Source organism: Stegodyphus dumicola, chromosome 3 (assembly GCF_044657685.1).
Source record: "Stegodyphus dumicola isolate Sdum_Otavi_A_Nest chromosome 3, ASM4465768v1".
Taxonomy (NCBI): Eukaryota; Metazoa; Arthropoda; class Arachnida; order Araneae; family Eresidae; genus Stegodyphus; species Stegodyphus dumicola.
In genome coordinates, this window is record NC_140770.1 from 116385122 (window position 1) to 116411649 (window position 26528).

The 26528-nt window shown below is 34.4% G+C and overlaps 1 protein-coding gene across 1 annotated transcript in view; it reads right to left on the minus strand.

The window, feature by feature from the left end:
• The window catches only part of LOC118200974 (sn-1-specific diacylglycerol lipase ABHD11-like), a 56416-nt gene extending 33163 nt beyond the window's left edge, over window positions 1-23253 (minus strand). Inside the window, exons 1-2 of the mRNA XM_035372973.2 lie at window positions 23101-23253; window positions 11263-11413 (exon numbers count right to left, since the gene is read on the minus strand). Of these exons, the coding sequence (XP_035228864.1) occupies window positions 11263-11413; window positions 23101-23108 (159 nt within the window). The 5' untranslated portion in view covers window positions 23109-23253. The remainder of the gene's footprint in view (window positions 1-11262; window positions 11414-23100) is intronic.
• Between the last annotated feature and the right edge of the window lie 3275 nt (window positions 23254-26528).

The window sequence follows — 26528 nt, forward strand, 5'->3', positions numbered from 1 at the left end:
ATCCCTCTGATTTCTCTTTTAGTAAGTGTTGCTTACATTACTCATGTCCTTACGTATTGGAGATCTTACGGTATTAAATGTGTTGATTTGGAAAGCTTTTGTACAAAGTTATATTGAAAAAACCGTCTCTTGCTTTATTTTTGCACACCAGTGTACTTGAAAGTTATGTAAAAGTAGAATTTAGTCTAGAAGCATAAAATTTTAGATGCTTAAAAGTAAATGCTCGAAAGAAATGAATTCAAATTTAAGTATTAAACTGTAGATAAAATCTTGCTTTAGAGCGAAAGCCTGCATGTCTAAAGATGAATGAGGGGGAATTAGAATTAATGTGTTTTGTAGGGTTCTCCACCTACACTTGAATTTTAAGAATATTAAACATAGCTCATCGATTTTCAGTATGTCGATTAAGGTGTGTCTATTTGGTCGTTGAATTCTAACAAATCATTGTGGTTAGGGGAAGTGTTGTAATACAGAAACACGAATATTCCCGTTTGACACCACACATGGTGGAGAATCAGGGTAAAGTTAAATACATGTTTGAATACTTGAATGAATGTGAATTAAGCAGTTAATTAAGGAAAGTAAAAGGATCGAAAACTAAAACTTTATCCAGTGTTAAGAAAGTGTAAATCATAATGTATTTAGAAGATACTGATACTTATTCCTTCCAGATGCTGGAAGGAAGAGAAAAGATTGGTTGCTGAAGACCAGAAAGGATCCTGTACGAAGATGTGGTAATTTTATGATTGAACAGAAATGATTCTAATTTTTGAGAAAACAGTTTGTTTTATGTAAACGGGGCTCTTGAGTTTTAGATCAGAATGTGGAAACCTTTTCAACAGGTCGTTTCTAGGACCTGCTTCCAAGTTTACCAAATTCTTGCAGCGGCAAATGTAGGGTTTATATTTATTTTAACTAACATTTATTTTAAGTTTAAGCTATCTTTCCTGTCAAGCCTTTACTTTCCCCTGGAATTGCCAATGCCAGAGTATGTAAATTTTAGTAGAACGCGCAGAGTATTCAAATTTTTAGCAGAAGTAATGAGTTAAATAGAAGGGAAACGAGCTTGTAGGTGTGCTTTCTTGATTCACGAGTGTGAAGGTTGCTAGGTAGAAATTTAAGAACCGCGCATTTCGGCCTGTGTGCCTACTTCGGCAGTTAGTTGAATCTTTCAACTTCTTAATCAGAAAGTTTGCTGAATCTCAGCTGTATCTTAGAACGCGGTTAAGATAGTTACAATTATAGAGCCTCGTAGATAATGACTTCGTTAGTTATTCATCCTGTTATTCATTTAGTTGTACTTTTCTATTTTTGTTTAACCGCCGGGTCGGCGTAGTTTGTGAGCGTCGAGTGAACGCAAGTGTGACTTCTAAAGTGAAATACAAAGGGAGTTAAACCCTTCTTAAGAGTATGTGTAATTTCCAGTTCATAGCAGTCACTACTACTATTGCTGACAAGTTGGGGCCTCTCAACATCACAACTTACTTTGCGCTTTAGCGAATCAAAACGCTTTTTCGCAACCTCATAATTAGGATTTAACCAAACTGCGGGTCCCATGTTTTCCTTTCACATCAATCTGCAAACGTACCTTTCCCCATTGAATTCCAAAGAATTTTCAAATTTTTCGATCAATTGATTGTCACCTTCAGAGAAGTTTTGTTTGTCTGATTGAAATTCTTCTATTTTGCAAAATTTTCTCAAATCACACAAAATGGCAGAAGAGACCATGACTAAACATACATTTTCACAATTATTACTCAATTTATTACTTCCTTCCACTCCCGCTAGTAACCAACCGAAAAAGGAATTTATCGCAGTAATGTTTTCATTTAACTTTACTCTCTTGTCATTAACAACTTCCCAAAATGAATTGCACCCTATAAGTATTTCCGTCTGACAGTCGCCAGAATATGAATCAGCCAAAGGTAAACAAACCTCTTATCTTCAACGCATTGCGAATAGATACATCAGGGATTTTTAATGATAAATTAGATATATATTCAATTATCACAGCTTCTGACTTGTACGATTTCGAACTTTGATTCCTATTGCACAACGTCAATGAAACGACACTGTATTCTTTCTCCTGTGCTATTTCGACTCCGAAATCAAAAATAGCTATCCTTTGGTAGCGAATTGGCTTTAATTTTAATTGTTTAACTATCCGAGAAGAAATAAAACTTCGATGACTGCCATTGTCTAAAATAACATTAGTTAAGACCAGTTTTTTATCAGAACAGGCTAAAATTGTACATGTTTGTAAAAAGGGCTTATTTTTGGTACATATATTACTATGAGACACAGAAATATTCTCGGTGGTTTTATTAGATTTATATTGTGAGTCGTTCAAACCAGTTTCGCTTTCCACTTGCTTCTCACAACCTCTCGTCGTAGCATTAATGAGGGTTTTTTTTTTTTTACACACACACCAGCACCTACCTTATCTTTAACTTATTCATTTTTTATTCTTACATTCAATTTTTTGCAACTTACGGAATCGGGATGACCGGCACAGAATTTATTTGTGTATTTAACGCTGAAGCGGTTAACATATTTTTAGGCTTCGAATAGTTTTTTGATAATTTGAACATTTTGATAGTTTTGAGAAAATTATCGTTTCGTTTCGTAACTTTTGGGAGGACTCATTACAGTTTCGGCAATTTCCCTAGATTCCACTTCATTCCTCAAAAACGTAATAATTTCTGAAACCTCGCAATTCACTTCCCTGCTTCGTTTTCGGGGAAAATCTAACACCAAATCTTGTGGTAAGAACTTCAATAATATTGGATTCAATAAATGCCCATATGAACCCTCAGTGAACGCAAATTTCTTATATTATTTCTATTTCATCGTATAATTTACGCAAACCTTTAACATTACATGAACTTCTCACGGGTTCCAAGCTTAATAATTTAGTCATGTAAAAATTTATAATAGAATCAGTTCTACCATATCTTCGTTTTAAAAGCTCAAGACATGAGTCATAGTTTTTCTCGTTTAATTCAAAACCCTCAACAACATTATATGCATGACCAGAAAGAAGGGACTTTAAATACTGAAATTTTTCAATTTTTGTAAGTGAATTATTTGAACCAATTGCACTATCAAACAGTTTAAGAATTCCAAAAATTTGCTAGAATCACCAGAGAATCGTGAAAGTTCTAACTTTGGTAATTTTAAATCCCTGACGGTGTTTTCTGAAACACTAGATGTGTTAAGAACTGAAGAAGTTCCCTGAACATTTTCTGCTGCTAATTCATGAATTTTATTCTTTAGTTTAATCTTAGCAGACAATATTTTGTCATCGTATTCTTCCGAAAACTTTTAATTCACTAATTTTTCCGGCTCGTCTATGAGTGCTTCCACCTCTAAATCATGGCCTTTCAAAATCTGTTCCTTCGTCTGTAATAGTTCCAGTAATTCTGATAATGAACTTAAGTTCTCGGCAGCTTCATCGAGCTTCTGTACTCGATTAACTAATTTAGTAACACTAGCACGAACATGACTTCTTCTTTCAATTATTTTCGAAAGCTTATCCATATTAACTCAGAACTTGTAAGTTCAAGAGATCTTACTTTCGCAGTCCGGTATGCAGAAATGTTACGTATCTAAAAGCGTAAAAGCGTACCTGAAGTATCCAAGCTTCTCAGAATTATAATCCAGTAATGCCCAATTACTTCCAGAATTCCGCATTCGTGGACAAGATGCACCAATTTTTCATCTAATGGTTCTGTGTGTCTAAAGGTGCACGAGGCTTTCGAAAATACTAATAAAATTTATTTACAAGAATATGTAAGAAATTGAAATAACTGAAGGTACAGATACATTATTAGGCATCTCTGCCTTAGAATCCAGCCTGCCACTAACTATTGGAACATACACGTAACCTCCCGCCACTGGCTATTGGAACGTCACAGCGCCTTCTAGCCAAATGGCGCGGGAAATATGCAACAATCATCATCTAATACTCTTTTAGTTCGGGCGCCACTTGTTGAGTAATTAGGATACTTTTAAAGCAGGAGTGATGAAAAATTAGCGACGCCTTCGCCGGAAATCGAACCATGGACCTCCGGAATACGCGCTCAACGTGCAGACCACCACACTACGAAGGTACGCTAAGAAGGCGGGAGAAATACCTTATAGTGTTTAGTTTTCAAACACTCCAAAGCAATAATCTGTTACACCAACGTAATTAGACTCGAACTGCGATCATGAGATGTCTCATTCCAACACAGTCACGCACTCAAAATTACCGCGCTACGAGCACTCGGGGGTTGATTGCGAAAACGGAGCTTGAACTCCCAGTAAGAAAGATATCGCCACGTTAGCTGCAAAGCTCGAGCATACTTTTCACCACGCGTAAAAATGCGAGGCTCCAAAGGAACTAAAATAAAAATTCATTCTAATATTTGCCACCATATTTTGCTGCCAACGATAAAAGCCTGCCGATTGAATCAACAAACGTCATAATCGTAGGCAAAAATCGTGATGCCAGACCCGCCTCAGACGATCACTTTCAGGTACTATAACTTCAGTTTCAAAAATGAATCAAACAAGTAGGCTTTTAGAACATGGATTTTTTTCTAAGTTGTTAAGATTATTACGTTTAGAAAAATTTTTTTAAGTGTTTTTGCATATAATAATTTTTGTCTTCTTGTTCAAGCACTGAGAAGACTGAACAACTGGTGCCGCACAACTAAATTAAAACGAAACTCAATTAATATCTGAATCACGAGACTTATGATTGAGTTAAACTAAATTACATAAACTATCATCTTTGTCAAGTAAATAATATAATTTTCAGTTTCAAACTCTTTTAGTCTATACTGAAAAGATAATATCATCCCTGGAGTTTTAGTGTAAAATCAAAAGATTATTTTTCAATAAAAAATGTGAAATAAAATTCACTATCAAATTATACAAATGCTCTCTACGCATAAAATAAAACTATGTACTCTGTCTTTCCTGAAAGCACATAAATCTAAGTACAAATTCGGCCCACCAGCGGCCGAGCGGTAAAGTCGCTGAACACTGGTAGTTCGGTCCGAGGTTCGAATCCCGCGAACGGGCTGGCTGCATGGGCGTTTTCGTGGTTTTCCCCATGTGTAACGTGTATACGAGCCAGTTTCCCTTAGAAAGTCCTCCACGAAGGCATCCCTCCCCTTAGGCAGATAGCCCTCGAGGCTTTGCCATAATCACATACACATACATACATACATACTAAGTACAAATTCTAAACTCTAGAGATAGCTACAAACTCTTTGACATTTAAATATAAATACAGAACACAACAAAACACCAGAGAAAGACAAACCACACAAGTAAGATTCAATCACCAGTTCAAATAAAATAATTAATCCGATCGTATAGTTCAAATACTCATAAAAATAATTTGCCAGCTACATCTCCTCTATAACTTTACTGTCTAAGTTGGATTTAGAATCCATGTTTTCCATAAAGACCACATGGGTGACATGAAATAAACCACGATATAAAATAATTCAAATAAAAAATACGATATTTAATCACTAAACACATCAATTAAATTTTCTAGAATAGCATAAATTAAGATACCTGGGGTATCTGGATCCAGCCCCTAAATGAACATGTTTTTAAAAATTTCCTCATAATATATTAAATACACAGATCTAAAATTGAAATTGATTCCCTCCGAAGCAACATAATAGTACAGCTTCTAAAATTTAGTAATATATTATTCACTTAATTTAAGGCGTAATTTATAACAACTAAATATTAGACTTTAGTTCTTCAATCATTAGTTAAATAACAAGTAATATTTTAGATTATCATTTCTCATTAAATACAACTGATCAGTCTTCAAATATTATTCTTTCTAAATCTTAATAATCAAATAATAAAGAAAAAACAAAGAAAAATAAATCACTCACAGGTTCAGAACACAAAGGAGTCCATAAATGAAATTTAATATCCTCTTAGTAAATTCTCTTCACCTATAAGTACCTTTTTTTTTTCAGATCTTCGTAATTAGGATCTATGACATCTAAAACACTTAGGCTGATCACTCAGTCCTCAAGAATAACAGCGAATTAGTTGATAGTCCTTTCCGTTATTTTCGGCATCCTAGTTGATGGCTAATTCTCTCATCGAAAATTTCACAGATCACAGGCCTAACTGCATTGTCTACAAGAGTGTCAGGAGTCGCAAACTTGTCAGACATAAGCCTTCCTACTTTGATTTCTTTCCTACAGCTAGACATTTTCGGAGATCCGCGCACCCTTTACAGCAAGCAGGCAATTTCCTCAACTCTTTAAGTCATGAAAGCCCCGAAATTTCAAGCAAAAGTCTCAGGGGCTAGTAATCAAATTTTCCGGGGGAAATGACCCAGACTCTTCCTGCCGGCTACGCGAACACTGATACTCTAATTATTCACATGCGACTTTTCAACACTGACACTCTTTAATTATTCTCATGTGATTTTTCCACACTGACACTTTAATTATACTCATGCGACTTTCATTCGTGTCTGGAATTTATAATATGATTAATTTGCATTACAATCTAATAGCAAACTAAGTTGTTTTTTTTTTTTTTTTTTTTTTTTTTTTTTTTTGTTCCACCCCCATGCTTACATTAAAACTGTTTTCCCGCAATTTATTTTACAGTTACTATTGGAAAAATATTTCTTTAAATAAGAAATTAGAAAGAAAATATTTCTTTCTTAATATTTCTTACCCTTTTTTTTTTTTTTTTTTTATTTTATTTTTCTATGAAAATTATTTCTTTCAGGAAAAGAAATAAAATTCATTCGCTATTACAGTATGACCGATTGCTGCTGCATTCAATTATCGCACACGCATCAAAATGCTTTATTTTAAATAATTTATTCTATAATTAACATGAAAGAAAATATTTTTCAATATAAAATATATAACCAAAATTAAACTAATCTATCCTGTATGGGTGATTAATTCGTTTTGCAATTTTTGTCAGACAATTACTAATACCTTTTTTTCAACATTACATTGCTGTGAGATTTTGTTCTGTGAAAATAATTAAAAGATAGTAATATTTTCACAATGGAAGAAGTACTAAAATAAAAATAATCAGTGTAGGTCTCTTGCAGTTGAAGTCCCTGTCAAACCAGCGTTTCGACACATTTTAAATAGAAAACTAATACTAATCAATATCTCTTTTACAATATAAAAATGAGAATGCAATATAAAAATAAACAATATAAAAATTTACAATATAAAAATGAGAACAGTTTTTTTTTTTTTTTTTTTTTAGTCCAAAGGTATTTGAATCCCGAAGGACTATTAGTTTCGTTTTGGCATTTTGCGTCGGACGGATAAATGTCGGTTCACTTTTCAAACTGTTGCCATAAAATGTTAGAGTCCTGCATTATATTTGAAGAAATTAAATAATGAAAATCTGCGTAAATGTATGTATATTTCTCACATTGTCATAAAATAACGGTACATAGAGTCATCGAATTTTGAATAACGTAATCCTCCAACGAATATGAGCATGTGGAAGACCAAATTTGAAATTTGAAATTTGTTTTATGATCGATTTCCTATTTTTTAAAACTTTGACGAATTTTTGATTAACAAACTCAAGGATTTCAGAGCGAGCAATGGCAACGTTGTGCAGAAAAAACATTTTTATCTCCAGCGCGTGAGTCTCTGTATCGGAAATTCTAAAGATATGCTCGTTTTAAAACTATTTTGCGATATTGCTGTTGCACTGGATCTTATGGTTTAAGTGCGAGGAACATGATATTTAATAAAGAAAGGTAACACACAAAATGTTAAAAAAACGCCCCTCTGGACGTAATTTAAAATCTGAAACATTTCATTTTTTTTTTTTTTTTTTTTTTTTTTTTTTTTTTTTTTTTAAGTTTGCAAAGAAACAATGATTTTTTAATACTATAATAGGTTACAAAAGTACTATTTCATGAACAAACCCTCAGTCTTATAGCATTGTTACTTTATATCATAATACAATAATAATGTAGTATAATTCTACTAACAAGCCCACCAGCCGCCGAGCCGTAGAGTCGCTGAACGCAGGTAGTTTGGTCCGAGGTTCGAATCCCGCGAACGAGTTGGCCGGTGTTTTCGTGACTTTCTCCATGTGTAACGTGTATACGAGCCAGTTTCCCTTAAAAAGTCCTCACTTAGAAACCAGTTTTAAAACGTATTAAAATTACACACACACACACACACACACACACACAAAAAAAAAAAAAAAAAAAAAAAACTGAAGGCCTTCAAATTTTATATTACTCCCAAAGGGCCACTTTTTAACGTTTTGCGTGTTACCTTTATTTATTAAATATCATGTTTTTCACACTTAAACCATAAAATTCAATTCAACAGCAATATCATATAATTTAAAAAAAGCATATCTTTAGAATTTCCGATGCATAGTGTCGCGCGCTAGAGATGAAAATGTTTTTTTTTTCGTACAATGTTGCCATTGCTCGCTTTGAAATCGTTGGGTTTCTTAATCAAAAACTCATAAATGCTTTACAAAATATGATATATGAAATGGATAATAATACAAATTTCCAGTTCCAAATTTGGGCCTCCAGATGCCTATATTAGAATGGAGGATTACGTAATTCAGAATTTCATGGCTCTAGGTACCGTTGTTTTATCACAGTGTGAGAAACATTCATACATTTTGCAGATTCCTCATTATTTAATTTCTTTAAATATAATAGAGTGCGATAATACTTGGTGGCAACGATTTGAAAAGTGAAACGCCATTTATCGTAAAACGCCACAAAATGGCAAAACGAAATTAACAGCCCCTCTGGGCTAAAATTTATTTTTAAAAGTATCACACTAGTAGTAGTACAGCTACTGAAAAAAATATTATAGAGCTATTTTATAGTTTTTTTATTATTATTATTATTTAATTTTTATTTTACAGTAGTGTGAATTTCGCATAATAATGAACGACATTTTTGTGTTCACAGTATTATTCGTAAGGCATTCAACTGTTAGATTTTAAAGTAAACGTAATTCTTGCTGTACATAAATCGAGTAGAAGCTTATTGGATGTCTATATTTGTATTAAATGAAGAAGGTTTATGTGCTTGATAAACTTATTATCTTCTACATTTTTAAAGCGTACAATTACAATTTATATCTATAATTTCAGGAATAGTATAACCTTTCTTTCAGTAGAAATTGCGTTCTTGTTTTCTGAATGTGGCTCCAAATACTCTCTCAGTTCATCGCAAATTAAAATAACTATAAATTTTGGCAATCTGAAATGCGCAATGAAAACATCTTTTGGCAAGGCAAAAGCATCAACATATTTTCTATAAATTCGCCACCGATTCAGAGATCTACGACCGTATTCTTCGTTTAAATATAAAAAAATAAGCGGCGAAAACACATATAAAGCCATTGTCTACTTAGTAAGTCAACTGCACAACCCTGATTGACGACGCGGCAACACTTTTTCACGCAATTTCGACAACTTCCGTACTCGGAGAATATAGGATGTCGAGCAGACCTGTTTTTTACTAGCAGCGACATCTGGCGGCCCACAACTTGCTGTCGACTCTCGTAGCGTAGAATAACCGTTTTGAGACGGCTATGAAGAAGCGTCGATATGAAGGTAAACAAACTCCTCTTCACCGGGAAAACTGGACTTGCAGACCGCGGTTGGCTCCTACGCCAACGGGCTATGGTTGAAAACATATTTTTCTCTATCTGTCTTGGGAAAATCTGCTTTTGCCTCTCGTGGAACAACTTTTAATACGCTAAACGCTAAACAACGCACCACCTCTAAAATAACTATTGGCTCAATTTAACTATAAATTAACATTTACCCAATAAAGCACTTACAGATAGAGGACAAAATAATGCGAACACCTGGGAAAAAGTATGACGTATTTCACACTTGCAATACAGCCATGCTACCTGCAACAGAAGTCTGCCACCTAATGAGCGCGAAGAGGAAGGTATCAGTCTCTCAACAGCAGTCATCTGTGTTGCAAGCTTCAATCGAACTGTCTGTGAGAAGTTGAAATGTCAGACCTGTCTAAGTTCCAAAGAGGAATGATAGTTAGAGCGCATTTATGTGGAGCATCGGTTACGGACACAGCAAACCTTGTGGGGTGTGCAAGGAGTACGGTATCAGCCGTTATGACAGCATACACGAAAAAGGGTAAGACGACGTCTTCAAAGCACAACAGTGGCCGAAAGTCAAAGCTGGGTGATAGGAATAGAAGGTCTTGAAGCGCATAGTAGCCCGAAAGCACAAGCAATTGTTATCCGAGATAACATCCGAAATGAACAGTCATCTCCAGGAACACGAAAAGCTTTTAAAATGTTGTCATTGAAGACCTTAGTGGCATGGTCAGTGTCCTGTTTGGTAGAAAGAGCATGGAAATTGAGTGCTGTTTAATCAGAATGTTGTGTAAACTGATCCAGTCACTATAGCTTTTAATAATTGGAGGGTCTTCTTTCATAACACCAATAGTAGCGATAACTGGTAGATGATCGGAGGTAAGCTCAGATTTGACTTCAAGAGCGATGGGAATAGAAGTGTTAGAAAAAGTAATGTCCAAGATATCTGAGTGGCATGGGTTAGCTGGTCTATAAGTAGATTGAATCGGGACATGCAGCGCAATTGGGTGGTTACATACGAAGTTATGTAGAATACGCCTATTGACATTTGTTCGGCGGCATCCCCAGTCAGTATGTTTGGCTTTAATATCTCCAGCAATGATTATTTGTTGATCTTCTGGGAGTAAGTTTTTAAGCATGTTATTAGAGATTCTATGTTTAGGTGGATTGTAAATAGCAGTAAAATGTATGACTTCTTTATTTGGAAGCACAACAGCAGCTGTCACACTTTCATATCCGTCAGTATAAACTGAGGAGACGAGGCAAGATTGAATAGAGTTTTTTATAAGGATTGCAGCTACACCACGATGTTGCGTGGTTCTATCACCTCTGTAATTTGGCGCATACAATCTATCGGCAGGAATAAGAAATGTTTCCTAAATCATGCCAATGTTGCTTCGCTGTATCTATATAAACTATTCTGAAAGAGGGATATTACACTATCATTGGTTAATATTCTGCTTTATCCGGAATGTATTAATCTTAATTAAGTATGAGAAGCTGCAAAACAATTATATAATCTGATTAATCTAACTCTTACTATTATAATTACTGCTATAAATGCTATATTTTTCATAACTTCTTAATCTAGCATTTTATCACAGATAATAATGTAAGAAAAATGACCTACCTTTCTTCTGGTAGAATTCGCAACAATTTGTGAAACATCAGCCCAATATTCTTTTGAATCTCCAACACCATGTAAGAAGATAATGGGTGCCTTATCAGTAGCAGCCCCCAAAGGTTCAATTACTTTGTATGCCAGTTCTACAGGAACACAGCTGAAAATAAAAACAACTTCTTAGTATAATGTAAATGAAATTTATAATGTTTGCACACTTGAAATGTAATCAGAATATAAAGGAATTAGAATCAATAATTTGCTCAAATATAATTTTAATATTAAACAAAATATAGGGGAATACCTTGATTTTGTTAGAAGTAAATTCTTTTGTTCGATGAATTTAAGAATGTGTCATCTAACTCTAACTAAAAGTAAGGCCTGACACTACAAAATAAGTAAATAAATAGAATTAAGAATAGAAATAAATATTTTGGTTTTGATGAAAGGTAATTTTTTTTAAATGCTGGCATGACATATTAACTATCCATGCAATAAACACGCATGCGCGATTCGGAATCACTTTTTAGTTGTGTTCAGTTCGGATTCACTTTTTAGCTGGCAAAACGTACAGTGGTGGCCAAAATTGTGGAGACTTTTGGAAATTTTTATATTTTTGAACTTTGTATGCTTATAGAAAATGTTACGTTTCGCAAAATGCAAACTTGTATATATCATTTTAAAGAGAATTTATTACTGTATTCAATACGAAACACAAAATTCAATTATTTTTAATACAAAAAAAAAGTTATATGTACTTTAATATAAATAAAAAACACAATTATGAAGTGGTTTGTAATGTCTAGCTTTCCTGGCCAATCACTGTTCTTGTTCTGAGAACCAATCAAATGTTAGTAACTGCCAGTAGAAGCTAACATCATGTTTACACTTGAAACAATTCATTATTTTGCTTTGTCCTGTAGAAGGAGGACCTGTTTCTTATACACTACAATTACAAGCAGGAATTTTTGTAAAAACTTTTAATATTTAGTCAAGAAGCAATGACATTAAATAAAAGAGTAGATTGGACACCTAGAAAGAGATGTAATATTATTGTGTTACGAGAAAGTTGTCTTTCCTATGCTGAAATTGCAAGACAGGTGGGTGGTTCAGTGACTACATCTGGAGTCCGAAAGTTTTGTTTACGATATCAGGAGACAAATTCAATAAAAAACAAAGAAGGAAAAGGCCGAAAAAGGTGCACCACATCTATTGATGACAGAAGAATAAAACGACTATGTCTCCAAGATAGAAAAATGTCATCAGCGGCCATCAGAAGTTATCTGAATGATGCTGGTGTTTCTGTCAGTTCAAGAACAATCAGGAGAAGATTAACATATGTTGAACTGAGAGGTAGAATTCCACGAAAAAAGCCTTATCTTAATTTTCAGCAACGAAAAAAAAAAAAAAAAAAGACTACAGTGGGCAAAGGAGCACATTGATTGGACAGATGATCAGTGGTCACAAGTTATATGGAGAGATGAAATTAAGATATCGTTATTCGGTAGTGATGAGCGAAAATATGTAAGACGTAGAATAGGAGAAGAGCTACATCCTGACTGCATTCAAGCAACTGTGAAGAACCCAGTTAGTGTTATGATTTGGTCATGCATGTCAGCAGATGGTATTAGTCGCCTTCATGTCAGCGATGGGACACTGAATGCCAGAAAATACATTGACACTATTCTAGAACCAAAACTTCTACCTTCCAACAGAGATCTCTTTCCCAACAATGCTTCGTTTATTTTTCAGCAGGATTCTGCTCCTTGCCACACGGCCAAAATATCGAAAGTGTGGTTTCGTACAAAGAGCATTAAATTGTTGTCATGGCCAGGAAACAGTCCTGACCTCAATCCTATCGAAAATTTGTGACACCGTTTGAAAACTGAATGTTTTGTCTGAATGAGGCGCCCATCAAATAAAAGGGAACTAATTGAGGCTATAATTGTTTCCTGGCATCATGTAATAACGAAAGAAGAACTTAAAACTCTTGTCAGCTCAATGAAACGTCGATGTGAAGCTGTAATCAAAAATAAAGGGTACCCTACTAAGTACTGATAACTCACTGCAATCATCACTATCTAATGTATATCGATAACTATTATCGTTTAACTTTTTTGTATTGCAAATAATTGAATTTTGTGTTTTGTATTGAATTCAGTAATAAATTCTCTTTAAAATGATATATACAAGTTTGCATGTTGTGAAACGTAACGTTTTCTATAAGCATACAAAGTTCAAAAACATAAAAATTTCCCAAAGTGTCCACAATTTTGGCCACCACTGTATGTGTAACTAGAAGACAGAAGTCAAATGTCGCGAAAAGATTGTTTAAACATCCTGCATGCAAAGTTTACCTTTAAACCACTCACTTTTCTATTTTTTTATTAATGCGTCTGCACAGAGTTCAAAGATTGAAACCCTGATCGTGATAGGCGTAGCAATACAGTCGGCTGATTTATTAAGGCAAAACACACTAGGGCCTATTGGCTATAAGGGCAGGGATGCTATCGTGGAAGACTTTGAGGGAAAATGACTCAAATACACGCTGCACATGGGAAAAACCACGAAAACGCCAATGCAGACACGCCTGTTCAGCTGGAATTGAGCTCAGGTCCGAACTGTTGAAGGTATTCGTGGTTCATTTTTGTTTACTGTTACAACTTCGCTAAATCGAGACGAGCAGATGAATAAAACAGAATTAAAGTTCTTACCTTAATAAAGTGTAATCCAAGCTGCGGAGGTAAGGAACACGATCATTGTATTAGCAAACACAAAATAACATATTTATTAGGTATATGAAGGAAAAAATATCTAGAGATGATTACAAGCGTTGTTTACTGTCCATTGCATAACGCGAGAATTGAGTCATACAAGGAGAGAATGTTTCTCCTTGTTTTTTTTTTTTGGATCAAGTCCAATCACAGTTAGCGGGGGTGAGGGGGGGAACTAACGTCGGAGTTGTACAGCCTCATCGCTGTCGTTATGAATTGCTCCACAATCTCCCACTCGATGAGCTGTTCTGTCCACAGTAAGCCCGATTCCTTTTAATAAAAACTCCAGCTGTTGTCTGGGCAAAGGTTTTGTGAACATGTCTGCATACATCATTTTACTGTTGCAGTGTATTAATTTAACAATCCCTTGATTTTGTAGATCACATACGTAGTGATATTTCACATCGATGTGTTTGGTGTAACTGCTTCCTTTCTCTTTTTTGGAAAGATTTATGCATGATATATTGTCCTCGAATAAGATGTTAGCTTCCTGTTGAGCGAAACCTAAATCTCCCATCAGTTGTCTAATCCATTGTAGCTCCTGCAATGTTAAGGCTAGAGCGATGTATTCGGCTTCTGTCGAAGATAGGGCGACACAGTTTTGTTTCTTGCTTCCCCATGATACCGTACTGTTTCCTATTTGAAATACATATCCGGATGTGGATTTTCTGTCAGAGGTATCTCCTGCCCAATCAGCGTCACTGTAAGCTTTGATGACTGGTGCACCATTGGATTTTAGATGTAATTTGTAATTAATTGTAGCTCTCAAATATCGTATGATTTTAATGATACCGTTCCAGTCCGATGTTGATGGATTTTCTACTTTTCTGCTAAGTATTCTAACACAATTTGCTATGTTAGGTCTTGATACTGTTGCTAAATATAAAAGTGCTCCCACTGCTTCCCTATATTTCCGATTATCGGGAAAAACGTCATCCTGGTTGCTTTGGTTCTTCGTAAAATTCGTAGTCATGGGTGTATAGCTTAGTTTCTTTGGTGACTCTCCGTCGAATTTTTCGATCATACTATTAATCTTGTTACCTTGATGAAGTTTAAAGCTTCCGTCTTTTTCTCTTTCGATTTCAATTCCTAGATATGTAGACACTTCTCCAAGATTTCGAATGTCGAAATATTCTTTGAGAATTCGTTCAACTTCTTGAATTGATTCACACTTGTCGCTCGCGACTAATATGTCATCAACGTAAACGATTATGTAAGTTCTTGCGTTTTTCTCGATTAGTGTGAAGGAACATGGATCAGCCTTTCCTTGAACGTATCCTTGTTTGCGCAGGATTTCAACTATCTTGTGATTCCAGTTTCTGGCTGCCTGTTTTAGTCCGTAGATACATACTTTTATTCAGTTTACAGACTTTATTTGCTTCTGAAGCAGAGATGTAGCCTTCTGGTTGCTTCAAATATATACCTTCTTTCAGATCTCCATATAGAAACGCTGTTTTTACATCGAAGTGATTTACGTGCATTTTCTTTTGAGCTGCTACTGCCAAAATAGTCCTTATTGTTGTATACTTTACGACTGGTGCGAATGTTTCGTCGTAGTCGTGCCCAAACTTTTGGCAATATCCTTTAGCTACTAAACGAGCTTTATATTTGATAATATTTTCTGAAGCACCGGATTTTGTTTTAAATGTCCATTTGTTTCCAATTGCCTTCTTTCCTTTTGGAAGATCGACTAGTTCCTATGTTTTGTTCCTCTTCAGTGCTTCCATTTCTTCTTTCGTAGCTTTTAACCACAGTTCCTTTTCTTTGGTAGGAAAAGTTTGAAGATCTTCCCAGTCTTTGGGAACTTTGATTTCTTCATTCTTAGCCATGTATGAGAATCCGTTTGGTGGGATTCCTTTAGTCGTTCTGTGGGATATTCTCGGTAATGGGGGAATTTCTTCTGTTTCAATTACTTCCTCTGTAATATCATTTGGACGTGGTTCTGTCGATTTATTTTCTTTAAAGGGCCATTCTATTTCTTCATGCTGATCGTTTAATTGACAAGGCATTTCTTCATTTTTTTTTCATCAAATATTACGCTTCTTCTGATCACGACGTTGTTTGCATGTGGCATGTAAATTCTATATCCTTTAGTACGGTCACTATATCCGACAAGAACTCCTTTCTCTGCTCTTTCGTCTAGTTTGCTTCTTTTCTGCTTTGGAACTCGACAATAAGCTGTGCTGCCGAAGACTCTGATATGGCTTAGATTCGGCTTCTTATTATTCCATAGTTCATACGGTGTTTTTTCAACTGATCTTGATGGTAGCCTATTTTGTAGATAGATGGCTGTCATTACGGTTTCACCCCAAAATTCTCTTTTGAGTCCTGAATCGAGTAGCAGGCATCTTGTCATTTCCATTAAGTATCGATTTTTTCTTTCTGCTCTACCGTTCTGTTGCGGTGAATATGCTACGGTGGTTTGATGTTCGATTCCCTCTTCCTTTAGATAGTCTTCAATCTCTTTGCTTGTATATTCTCCTCCATTGTCTGTTCTTAAGACTTTTGGCTTCTTTCCAAATTTGTTCTTCGTCATGGTTACAAATTGTTTTAATTTGGAGATAGCTTCATCTTTTGTAGCTAGCAGGTAGATCGTTGTGTATCTCGAATGATCGTCGATGAATGTTACGAAGTATTTCTTTCCTCCTAGTGATGTTGTACCGATTGGTCCACAAATATCTGAGTGTATCAAGTCTAGAACTGATTTTGCTCTATAGTTGTTTAGCTTGGGATACGGCAAATCAGTCATTTTGCTTCTGATACAGCATTCGCATTCTTTTTCCTTTTTGGCTTCTCCGTCAATTTTTATTCCGGTTGCCAGGTCATCATTCTTTAGCCTCTTGATTGCTTCATAATTTCTATGTCCTAGCCTTCTATGCCAAAGATCTATACTATTTTCTCTTCTATCTGCAGTTGCAATTTTGGCTTTTCTTCTTTGCGATTCAACTATGGTGTATAAATTACCTTCTGCTTTAGCAATTCCTATGGCTTTATTTTTCTTCTTTATTCTGCAAATATCTTCTTCAAATTCAACTGTGAATCCTTTCTTTGTAATTTTTCTTACGGATATCAATCCTCCTTCTAGGTCAGGAACGTACAGAACATCTACGAGTCTCACTTCTATTTCGTTATCTTCGTCGTCTGTACAGTATAAGTATCCTTCTCCTATACCTTCGGACTTCATCTGCGTGCCGTTAGCAATTGTTATCTGCTCAGTTTTGCTTCTGTCCAATTTGGTGAAAAAGTTTATGTTATCGGTCATATGACAAGTAGCACCTGAGTCAACTGACCAGTTTGAGTTTTGAGATTTTCTTTCTCTGGTGACTTCGAACGTGTAATTCTCAGTCTTCTCATGATTCTTATTTTCGTTTTCATCTTCATATGTATCCTCGTTTACAGCAACTTTCGTTTTCTGTTTATTTCCATAGTTTTCGTTTGCTTTTCATACTTGAAAAATGAATTACTTTCGTTTTTATCTTTTTCTTTGTGGTTATTTAAGAATCTGCACTCTTTTTCCAAGTGTCCCATTTTTTTGCAATAATTGCATCTTCGTTGATTTAAATGCTTGAATTTTGTGTTAAAATTCGTTTTGAAGGCAGTCGTTTCTTCTGCTCGCGTGAGTTTCGTTTTCTTCTCAGGCATTCGTCGATGAGTTTCGTTTTTACGTATTCCAGCGTTAGTTCTTCTGGGCGTGCTTCTAAAGCTGTAATGAGATTTTCGTAGCTCTTTGGTAAGCCGCTTAGTAAGAGCGCTGCAATGTGACTGTCCTTTATTTCTTCACCGATTCCTCGCAGTTCGTCTACGATTTCGAGCATTTTGTTGACGTGTTCTTCGAGTTTGTATTCGTTTTCTGCTTTTAACGTATACAGCTTTCTCAGAAGGTAAAGTTTACTGGAAAGATTCTTTCTTTCATGTATTTTCTTTAATTCATTCCATATTTCTTTGGCTGTCGTTTTATTTCTTATGTGTACGATTTGGTTGTCTTCTGCGAGTAAACTAATGGTAGCTTGTGCTTGTTCATCTCGTTTTCTCCATTCGACGTTTATTTCTTTTGGTGTATCATCTGCTATTAAATCCCATAAATTTTCCTTTTTCAGGATCATTTCAAGTTTGTATTTCCATACTTGATAGTGGTTATTGTTTAGTTTCATGATCGAATATTTATTTTAGCAGCTAGTAGCCATTTCTGCTTCTGTATTTCGAATGCGCAGTACGCAACTATGCAGTTTTGTTTCGCTTTTGAAGACAGGCTTGGCTTTTCCTTTTTCGGATTATCCAGCGATAATTTATGGTAAAGTATCTTTTCTGTGTTTTTTTTTTTTTTTTTTTTTTTTTTTTTTTTTTTTTTATTATTATTATTCTTGATGGCTTATCTCGATATATTTTATGCGTTTAGTTGAGGTAAACATATTTTTGGTCTTGTAATCTTTTGTTGAAGGTATTCGTGGTTCATTTTTGTTTACTGTTACAACTTCGCTAAATCGAGATGAGCAGATGAATAAAACAGAATTAAAAATCTTACCTTAATAAAGTGTAATCCAAGCTGCGGAGGTAAAGAACACGATCATTGTATTAGCAAACACAAAATAACATATTTATTAGGTATATGAAGGAAAAAATATCTAGAGATGATTACAAGCGTTGTTTACTGTCCATTGCATAACGCGAGAAGTGAGTCATACAAGGAGAGAATATTTCTCCTCGTTTTTTTTTTTTTTTTTTTTTGGATCAAGTCCAATCACAGTTAACGGGGTGAGGGGGGGAACTAACGGAGTTGTACAGCCCCATCGCTGTCGTTATGAATTGCTCCACAGGAACTACCAGTGTTCATCAACTTTACCGTTCGGCCGCTGGTGGGCCAGGGCAAGACATGACTTCTCCTATCTGACCCAAATATGCCTAATAATTATCTCCAAACAGAAACTGATAAGCAATTTATAATTAGTTCTCTTTATTAAAGCTTTTAAAAGTTTATGATAATGTTTATCTCCTTTTTTTTTTTTTTTTTTTTTTTTTTTTTTTTATTTAACAATAAAATCGGGTCTATTTACAAATAAACATCAAAAACACAAGAGCACACTGTTGGCAATCAACGATGCATAAGATCCTATCTTTCATTTGGTTTTATGAAAATACACTGCAGTCCTGCGTAAGAGAACACTACTCATTTACATAAGAAAATAAGTCACTTAAAATTATATTTTACCTGCATTTTTAATGCCATTTTTCAACAACTGTTAATTTATGCGTGGGATAAATAAAATGCTTTGTAAATATCCTTTTCTGTATATCGATTGCATTCTAATTCTAGTTCTTCCTTATTGCATTGAATAAAACTGCTAAAATAATAAACATAATGAATTAATTCGAACGATCAGACGGACATATCCGCTGTTCAATAGTTTCAATCGTAAATTTTACTCACAACATTATGCTTTGCAATAAAACGAAGACGATCCCTTCAAGTTTACTAACCAAATGTAAAGTCAGAAAAGAAATATTATGTTACTGTTATTAAATTAGGAAGCATATGGTTGCTTAATTCTCAAAAGGTGAAAGGCCGTTGAATCCCCGTAGCAAATTTCAGCGGACCAAAAGTTTAGTTCGCTATATCCCGATAGGATGATTAAAATGAGTTAACTCAGAAAAGCGATTACAAATTAAATGATTAGTTAAAAAAATAACAACTTTATCACATTTACCAAAAGAAGAGAACAATAAAACTAATTTAAAAATCATATGATTTAATTACAATAATTACGCTGAGTTATTAAATATGTTGTTAAGTCTTTTCCAATCTCTCCTAAGTATCTTACAAATTCAATGTCCTTTGTCAGAAGCATTTGCCGAAGACACCGGCAAATTACGGCTCCGTTGTTCTTTAAATTGCGAACTATTTCAGAAATACTTCTTCAACATCCCTGTGCTTCACCTCTCTCAACTTTTTCCTCGTACCCAAATTTCTAACAAGAGCAGAAATTATCGAATCATATTTTACTTTACATTTTTCGAATAATGTTCACCTTATCATCACTGCAAAATTTTTATGTTTACAGGTCTCAATTCGGATGCATTTTTGACCCAGAAACAGAGCGCAGAGAGTCTGGTCAAAAAATATATCAGAATTTTGCTCTTCTGGAAAAGATGAAAAAATGGAGATAATTGCGTTACCTATACATTTACATACAATAACTTTTATAAATATCTTTCTAAAGACATAAGGGATGCAAAACTTTACATCTACACCTTCTTGTGTGCCCTTTTATCATTGTAATGCGTACGGATACGATATTCATGAGCTATAAGGCTCGCCCGCATAGAGCCAGTACCTCCTATATACGGTATATATTTATAGGAGGTACTGATAGAGCTGGAGTGGTGGGGAATTATCTGGGGAGTGAAACCATTCCGCATCTGCCGTGGCCTACTAGATCACCGGACCTGAATCACATAGAGATGTGTGGGACATGTTGGGACGACGAATAGCAGGTCGTAATGTGCCGCCAGGCACTCTCCACGACCTCCGACATGCATTACTCTAGTAATGGATGCTATTGTCATAACGAGCGATCAACGACACTATTGCCAGCTTCCCTCACCGTTGTCAAGCATATGCATTCAGCTAGAGGGTATTATACCCGTTATTAGCGTGATGTTTCCATTTCACATTCTTCAGAGTTATTTGGTCTTTCCTGATACGATATTCGTATACATGTTTTTTTTGTATGTCTTTGCTTTATTGTTTCCTATCCACACTAATCTAATCCACACTGGTCTTCGATCAGTTTCCCGCATATCCCTTAAATAGTTTTTATTATATTCCGTGTTTTGACTTTGTTGCTTATTTTTTTAGCAGAAGTATCTTTATAATGTATCTAGCTGATAATATATTTATGAAGATTTAAATTTTTTGCTTATCAATAATAACTGTTTCTGATGACTGTTTTACATAACTGGTACGGAATCATTTGTTCTAAAAACGTTTTATAACGTCTCCCGTTTTTAATACTTTTTGAATTTTTTCAAATTATTAATGGTAAACTTATAAGGTATTTTCTCCCTCCTTCCAGTGTGCCTTCGTGATGTAACAGTAACACACTCTTCACATGTTCGAGAGGTCCAGGTTTGAGTCTCGACGACGGTATTGCACATTTTTCACAGCTTCCTGATTTAAAAACTCTACTGACTAAAAGGTCCTAACTAAAGTGGTACCCTAACTAAAAGGTGATGTACAATAATTCGTCCCCAACAAGATTTGCCGATTGTGTCCCTTAATCCTCAGTAGCCTTTTAAAAGGCAGAGTATATAAGGTATTTTCTCCTTCCTTCCAGCATTCTTTCATGGTGTAACAGTAGCACGCTCAGTGCATATTCGGGAGGTACAGATTCGAGCCCCGGCGAGGGCATTACGCATTTTTCAACTCTCCTGCTTAAATAAAGGTTTAGGATAATTATTCATCACAACTATGACTTGCCAACTGACACCCCTAATCCTCCGTCACCCTTTAAAAGGTGAGGTATATAAGGTATTTTCTCTGTCCTTCCAGAATGACTTCGTATCGTAATGTCGGTACACTCGGAGCGTATTCGAGAAGTCCAGGTTCGAGGCCCGATGATGGTATTGCTCATTTTTCACGTTTCCCGCATCAAAAATACCTAATGATTCAATAAAGTTTTCTGTAATCTGAAATTTTTCGATTTCAATTTTCTTGTTTTGAAACAGAAAATTGAAAGAAGAAATTGGAAGCAATGAACACGTCGAAGAAAACCTCTTCAGCATTTTCATTGCTTTCAACTCTCGGATCCTGGCGAAACAGAAAGTTTTGTGAGTTGAGGAAAACATTTTATGTAAGATTCGTACCCAAATTATTTAGAAATTCATATCTTGAATAATTATGGTTTTTCTTACTCTAAAAAGTGCGCAAGTCTCTATTTGTTGTTAATCTAGGATGAAATAATATCATTAGAATTTTTTTACCTATCGTTTGCATGGCCATTTTGATCAACTCTTATTGAATATAAAATTTTAAATCCCGTATATTTGATTTCTGCGACATTAATTATTTAACTATTAAGCATATCAAAACAGGTAGATTAAAAAATATTTTACTTGTGAAACTAAAATCTGTGTATTCAGATTGAAATTTCTCTTTAAACTTAAGGTGCGTAATCTGAAGTTTCCTGACATGTACGTTTTTAGCTTTATTTATTTTTTATTTTATTTTATTTTATTCTTACTTCTCCTTATTTATTTAAATAACTAAAGATATTGGTTATTCCATCTCATTTGCACCTTCCGGTTTTATATTTAGTTGTAAAAGCCTTTTTGGTTATAATAAATAAGGAAGCATTACATTAAGATATATTTAATGCACATAATCTGCTTAGTTTCTGCGTAATCAATCTAAAGTTTAAAAAAATCTTCATTTTGCTATTCGAAATCATTACGTAACATTTTCCTTTGATTTCTGAAGAATAGATCTCTAACAATGATAATATTTTTACTATTATCTCTCAATTTTAAATGCTCAGGTAAAGGAGCATAATTTATTTAAAAAATTATTATCTTGAAAATAATAGCATAAAGTAAATTTTAATTATGTTTTGAAACGTATAACATTTCATAATGCAACAGCTCCCTATGCATAATATATATTCATTTACCATTCAATCTTTGGAGAGTTTTAATAATTTGGATGCCGTAAATCTTTGAAAATAAATTGTATTTTTGCCCAGACTTGGAAAGGTGATTTCCAGATAACCGGCTATATATGCTTCGAAATAAATGTTACAAGTAGCATTCATTGGAAATCAGTTAATATCTAAAAATCTGGCTCTGATTTACTCAGTACTGTATTTTGTAATTTACTTTTATCCGAATATTCAGCAGCGGAAAAATTACAAAAGATTTAAAGTATTTCTCATCAACTAACAAAGCATTAAACCACTGTAAATCATTAAAATGGTATTATATTAACAACAGAAACAGTAATAAAAGGATTAAGCTACATAGTTGACTGTTACTCAATAAAAAACACAAATATTTCCTTAATTTTAAAAAGCTGGTAACTTACCCCGCCATACTGCCTGAAATAAAAAAGGCAATACACAACGAAAGATACGGAAGTAGGAGTATATTCGATAAATTCTGAAGGACTCAAATTATTAAAAAATAAAAGTAAAATTAAAATAAATTCTTCAGACATATATTGTGTCTTAATCAATGAAAAGATAAGTCAATAAAAACAAATAAAATTCACATTTTTCCTTTAATCGTCCTTGTGCTGATAGTGATAAGCATTTGCTTCGTTCTTCAATTACAATTTGCTTCGTTCTTGAACAATACAATAATTCCTTATTGTATTGTTCTTGAATTACAATAATTCCTTATCAATTATACTATTGATATGGAATACATATTTTATTTCGAGTTACTATTACTGTCATAAAAACAGCTGACAGTGAAATCTACACACATCGCCGCACTGTAAATATTTCAGTTGTGTTTTATGTACTGTTAGATGTTGGATTCTTTTCTTTTAAAGCTGCACTCATGTGCGAAACAACAAGGTAAAAAAAGAATCTGAAAGATTTCCAATTTTAACGGTCGCAAAGATAGTTTGTTAAGGTATTTTTATGCTCTCGCTGAGCTCGCAGTTCACCAGTCTACTGCTAAACTCACTCCAACTAACCCATTTCTTTTTTGTCTTTTTAACTTTATTATTAAGCATAATTTTCCTCGGACTTCCGCCGTGTACAATTCAACAGCAAAATTTCACAAATTTTAAAAGCATCGTAAGTTTAGAATTCCCGATGCTGTGTTAAGTATTGACATACATTTTTTTTCTAATTTTTACAGTCTTTTCTCAGTTCGTCATATCAATGTTCAGTTTTCTTAGTAAGATGGCTTTACAAAATCTTTTTTTCCGTCTTTTTTTTTTAACATTTTGTGTGTTTACATTGTCAAATATCCCGTTCTTGGCACTTAAGTCAAACAAAATTGGATTCAACAGCAAAATCATAAAATATTTAAAAACAGCATATCTTTAGAATTCCCGATAGACAGTCTCGCGAGATAAAGTTAAAAAAGTTCTCCCTCCGCACAGTGTTGCCACTACTCGCCTTCAAATCGTTCAGTTTGTTAATCAAAAATTTGGTAAAATTTTACAAAATATGAAATAGATTAATAAAACAAATTCTAAATTTAAGATTCGGGTTTCCAGGTGCCCACGTTCGAGAGAAAGACCACGTTATTCAAAATTTGAGGGCTCTAGGTACCGTTGCTTTTCCACAATGGGATAAACATACGTATATACACGCAGATTCTTCATTATTTAATTTCTTTAAATGTAATACAGGGTGATAATATTTGGTGGCAACAGTTTGAAAAGTGATTCGCCCTTCATAGCGGACGACGCAAAATCCCATTTCGAGGCTAATAGACCTTTCAGATTAAAAAATAAAAAAAAAAATTACTGAAGCATAATGAAAAACACTAGTGTGAGAAACTGTAAAGATTGTTATAAATAAATCAGTAATACTGCTGAACAAAACCGAAGGTTGTTGCTGATAAATAATGTTCTTTTGTGTAACTCTTTACTAATATGGATAACTTGTGCTGAAAGCACATACCTGATGGCGTCGATATACGTCAAGAATAATCGGGACAGTTTGGAGTATCTGCCTTCAATCACCGACATAATTCTTGTAAATTCTCTAACTCTAACATTCTAGTAAATTATCTAGCTCTTCTCTCTAAAATATTTCGCAGATAATTGTGAAAAGTAATTAAACGTCTTTCAAGCTTGTTCAAATCATTCTGGAAGGATTTAAGTGAAATCATCTCAAGTGCCATTTTGTACGAATCCATGTTTCATGTTGTTCTGTGTATAGAAGACAGGAGACCACTATGTGAGCAGCTGTGCCGCCAAGACGACTTTCAGCTTTATTGCTCACTCAGTGGGACCATGTTTATTTAAATTTTATAATCTATGAAATTTAAATATATACATGAAATCACACTATACATAAACATATACATTAAATAGAGTTATGAGAAAAATTTTGATATATATACAGTGTCTCACAAAAGTGATGGGACACTTGTGCTTTACAAAAGGAAACTGTAATAAAATAAATTAAAAAACATGTAAAATTTTTTGTGGGTGTGTTTCATACTTAAATTTAGTAACAATTATTACATAACATACATTTTCTCAAAATATTAAAATAATAATTTAATAAAAATACAATTGTTTAGAACGGAGCAAAAAATGGCTCACGTAAGTGATGGGACACCATTAGATACTACTACGTACTACAATAAAAATATTTTTTGGGTTTTTATTTTTACTCAAAAGCAATTAACAATAATTTATAAAATCGTCTGTAGTCTTTCTCTCCAGTTTGTTTTGGAATTTTTGTGTTTTTTAGATCTGTGCAACCATGAATGCTAAACGAAAAGAAACTTTGCCTGAAATTCGAAAATGAGTTATTAATTTGCATAGTGAACGTGAAAAATCTATTAGAGAAACTGCTGAAACAGTTAATGAGTCATTAAACAGTTTTCAATATCATTAAACGATATAAAAAGAATCATATGATTCAGGACAAAAGAAGACCTGGCCGACCATCAAAGCTATCCAATGGAATAAAGCGAATTATTGTTCAAAATATTAAAAAAAAAAATCCAAGAATGAGTGCTCCTAAAGTTGCTGCTGATTTACAAGCATTATATGGAGTAATTGTTAATCCTGAGACTATTAGAAGAGTAATTCGATCTGTTGGATATCACGGTAGAGCAGCCAGGAAAAAATTCTTTGTAAGTGAAAAGAATAGAAAACTCAGACTGGCTTTCGCAAAATCCGACATAAATAAGAAGTCTGATTACTGGAATGAAGTTATATTTGCTGATGAGAGTAAATTTAATATATTTGGTTCTGACGGTAGAATCTTGGTGTAGAGAAAAGCCAGGAAAGAATTTCGCAAACAAAACTTGGTGCCAACAGTAAAACATGGTGGAGGAGGAGTTATGGTATGGGGGTGTATGTCGTCCGCTAGAGTTGGTAATATTGTTTTTATTGACAGTATAATGGATCAGGACAAGTATATTGACATTTTAAATCAAAATTTGAAATCTTCAGCACGAAAATTGACCCTTCATACGATTTTAAATTCTACCAGGACAATGACCCCAAGCACACTGCCAGGGGCGTAGCTAAAGTTTCCAGCGCCTGGGAACAACTGAAGAATTTGCGTCCCTTTCCTGTGTGCTAAGAATGGAAAACATTTCATTACAAAATTTCGTAGCATCAATTTGGTGCCCTTTGGATGCTGCGCCCGGGGACAGATGTCCCCCCTTGCCCCACCCTAGCTACGCCACTGCACACTGCTTTGAACGTTAGATTCTGGCTGCTGTATAACTGTCCTGAAATAATAAAAACACCCACACAATCTCCAGACTTAAATCCCATAGAGAATATTTGGCAAGAATTGGAATCAA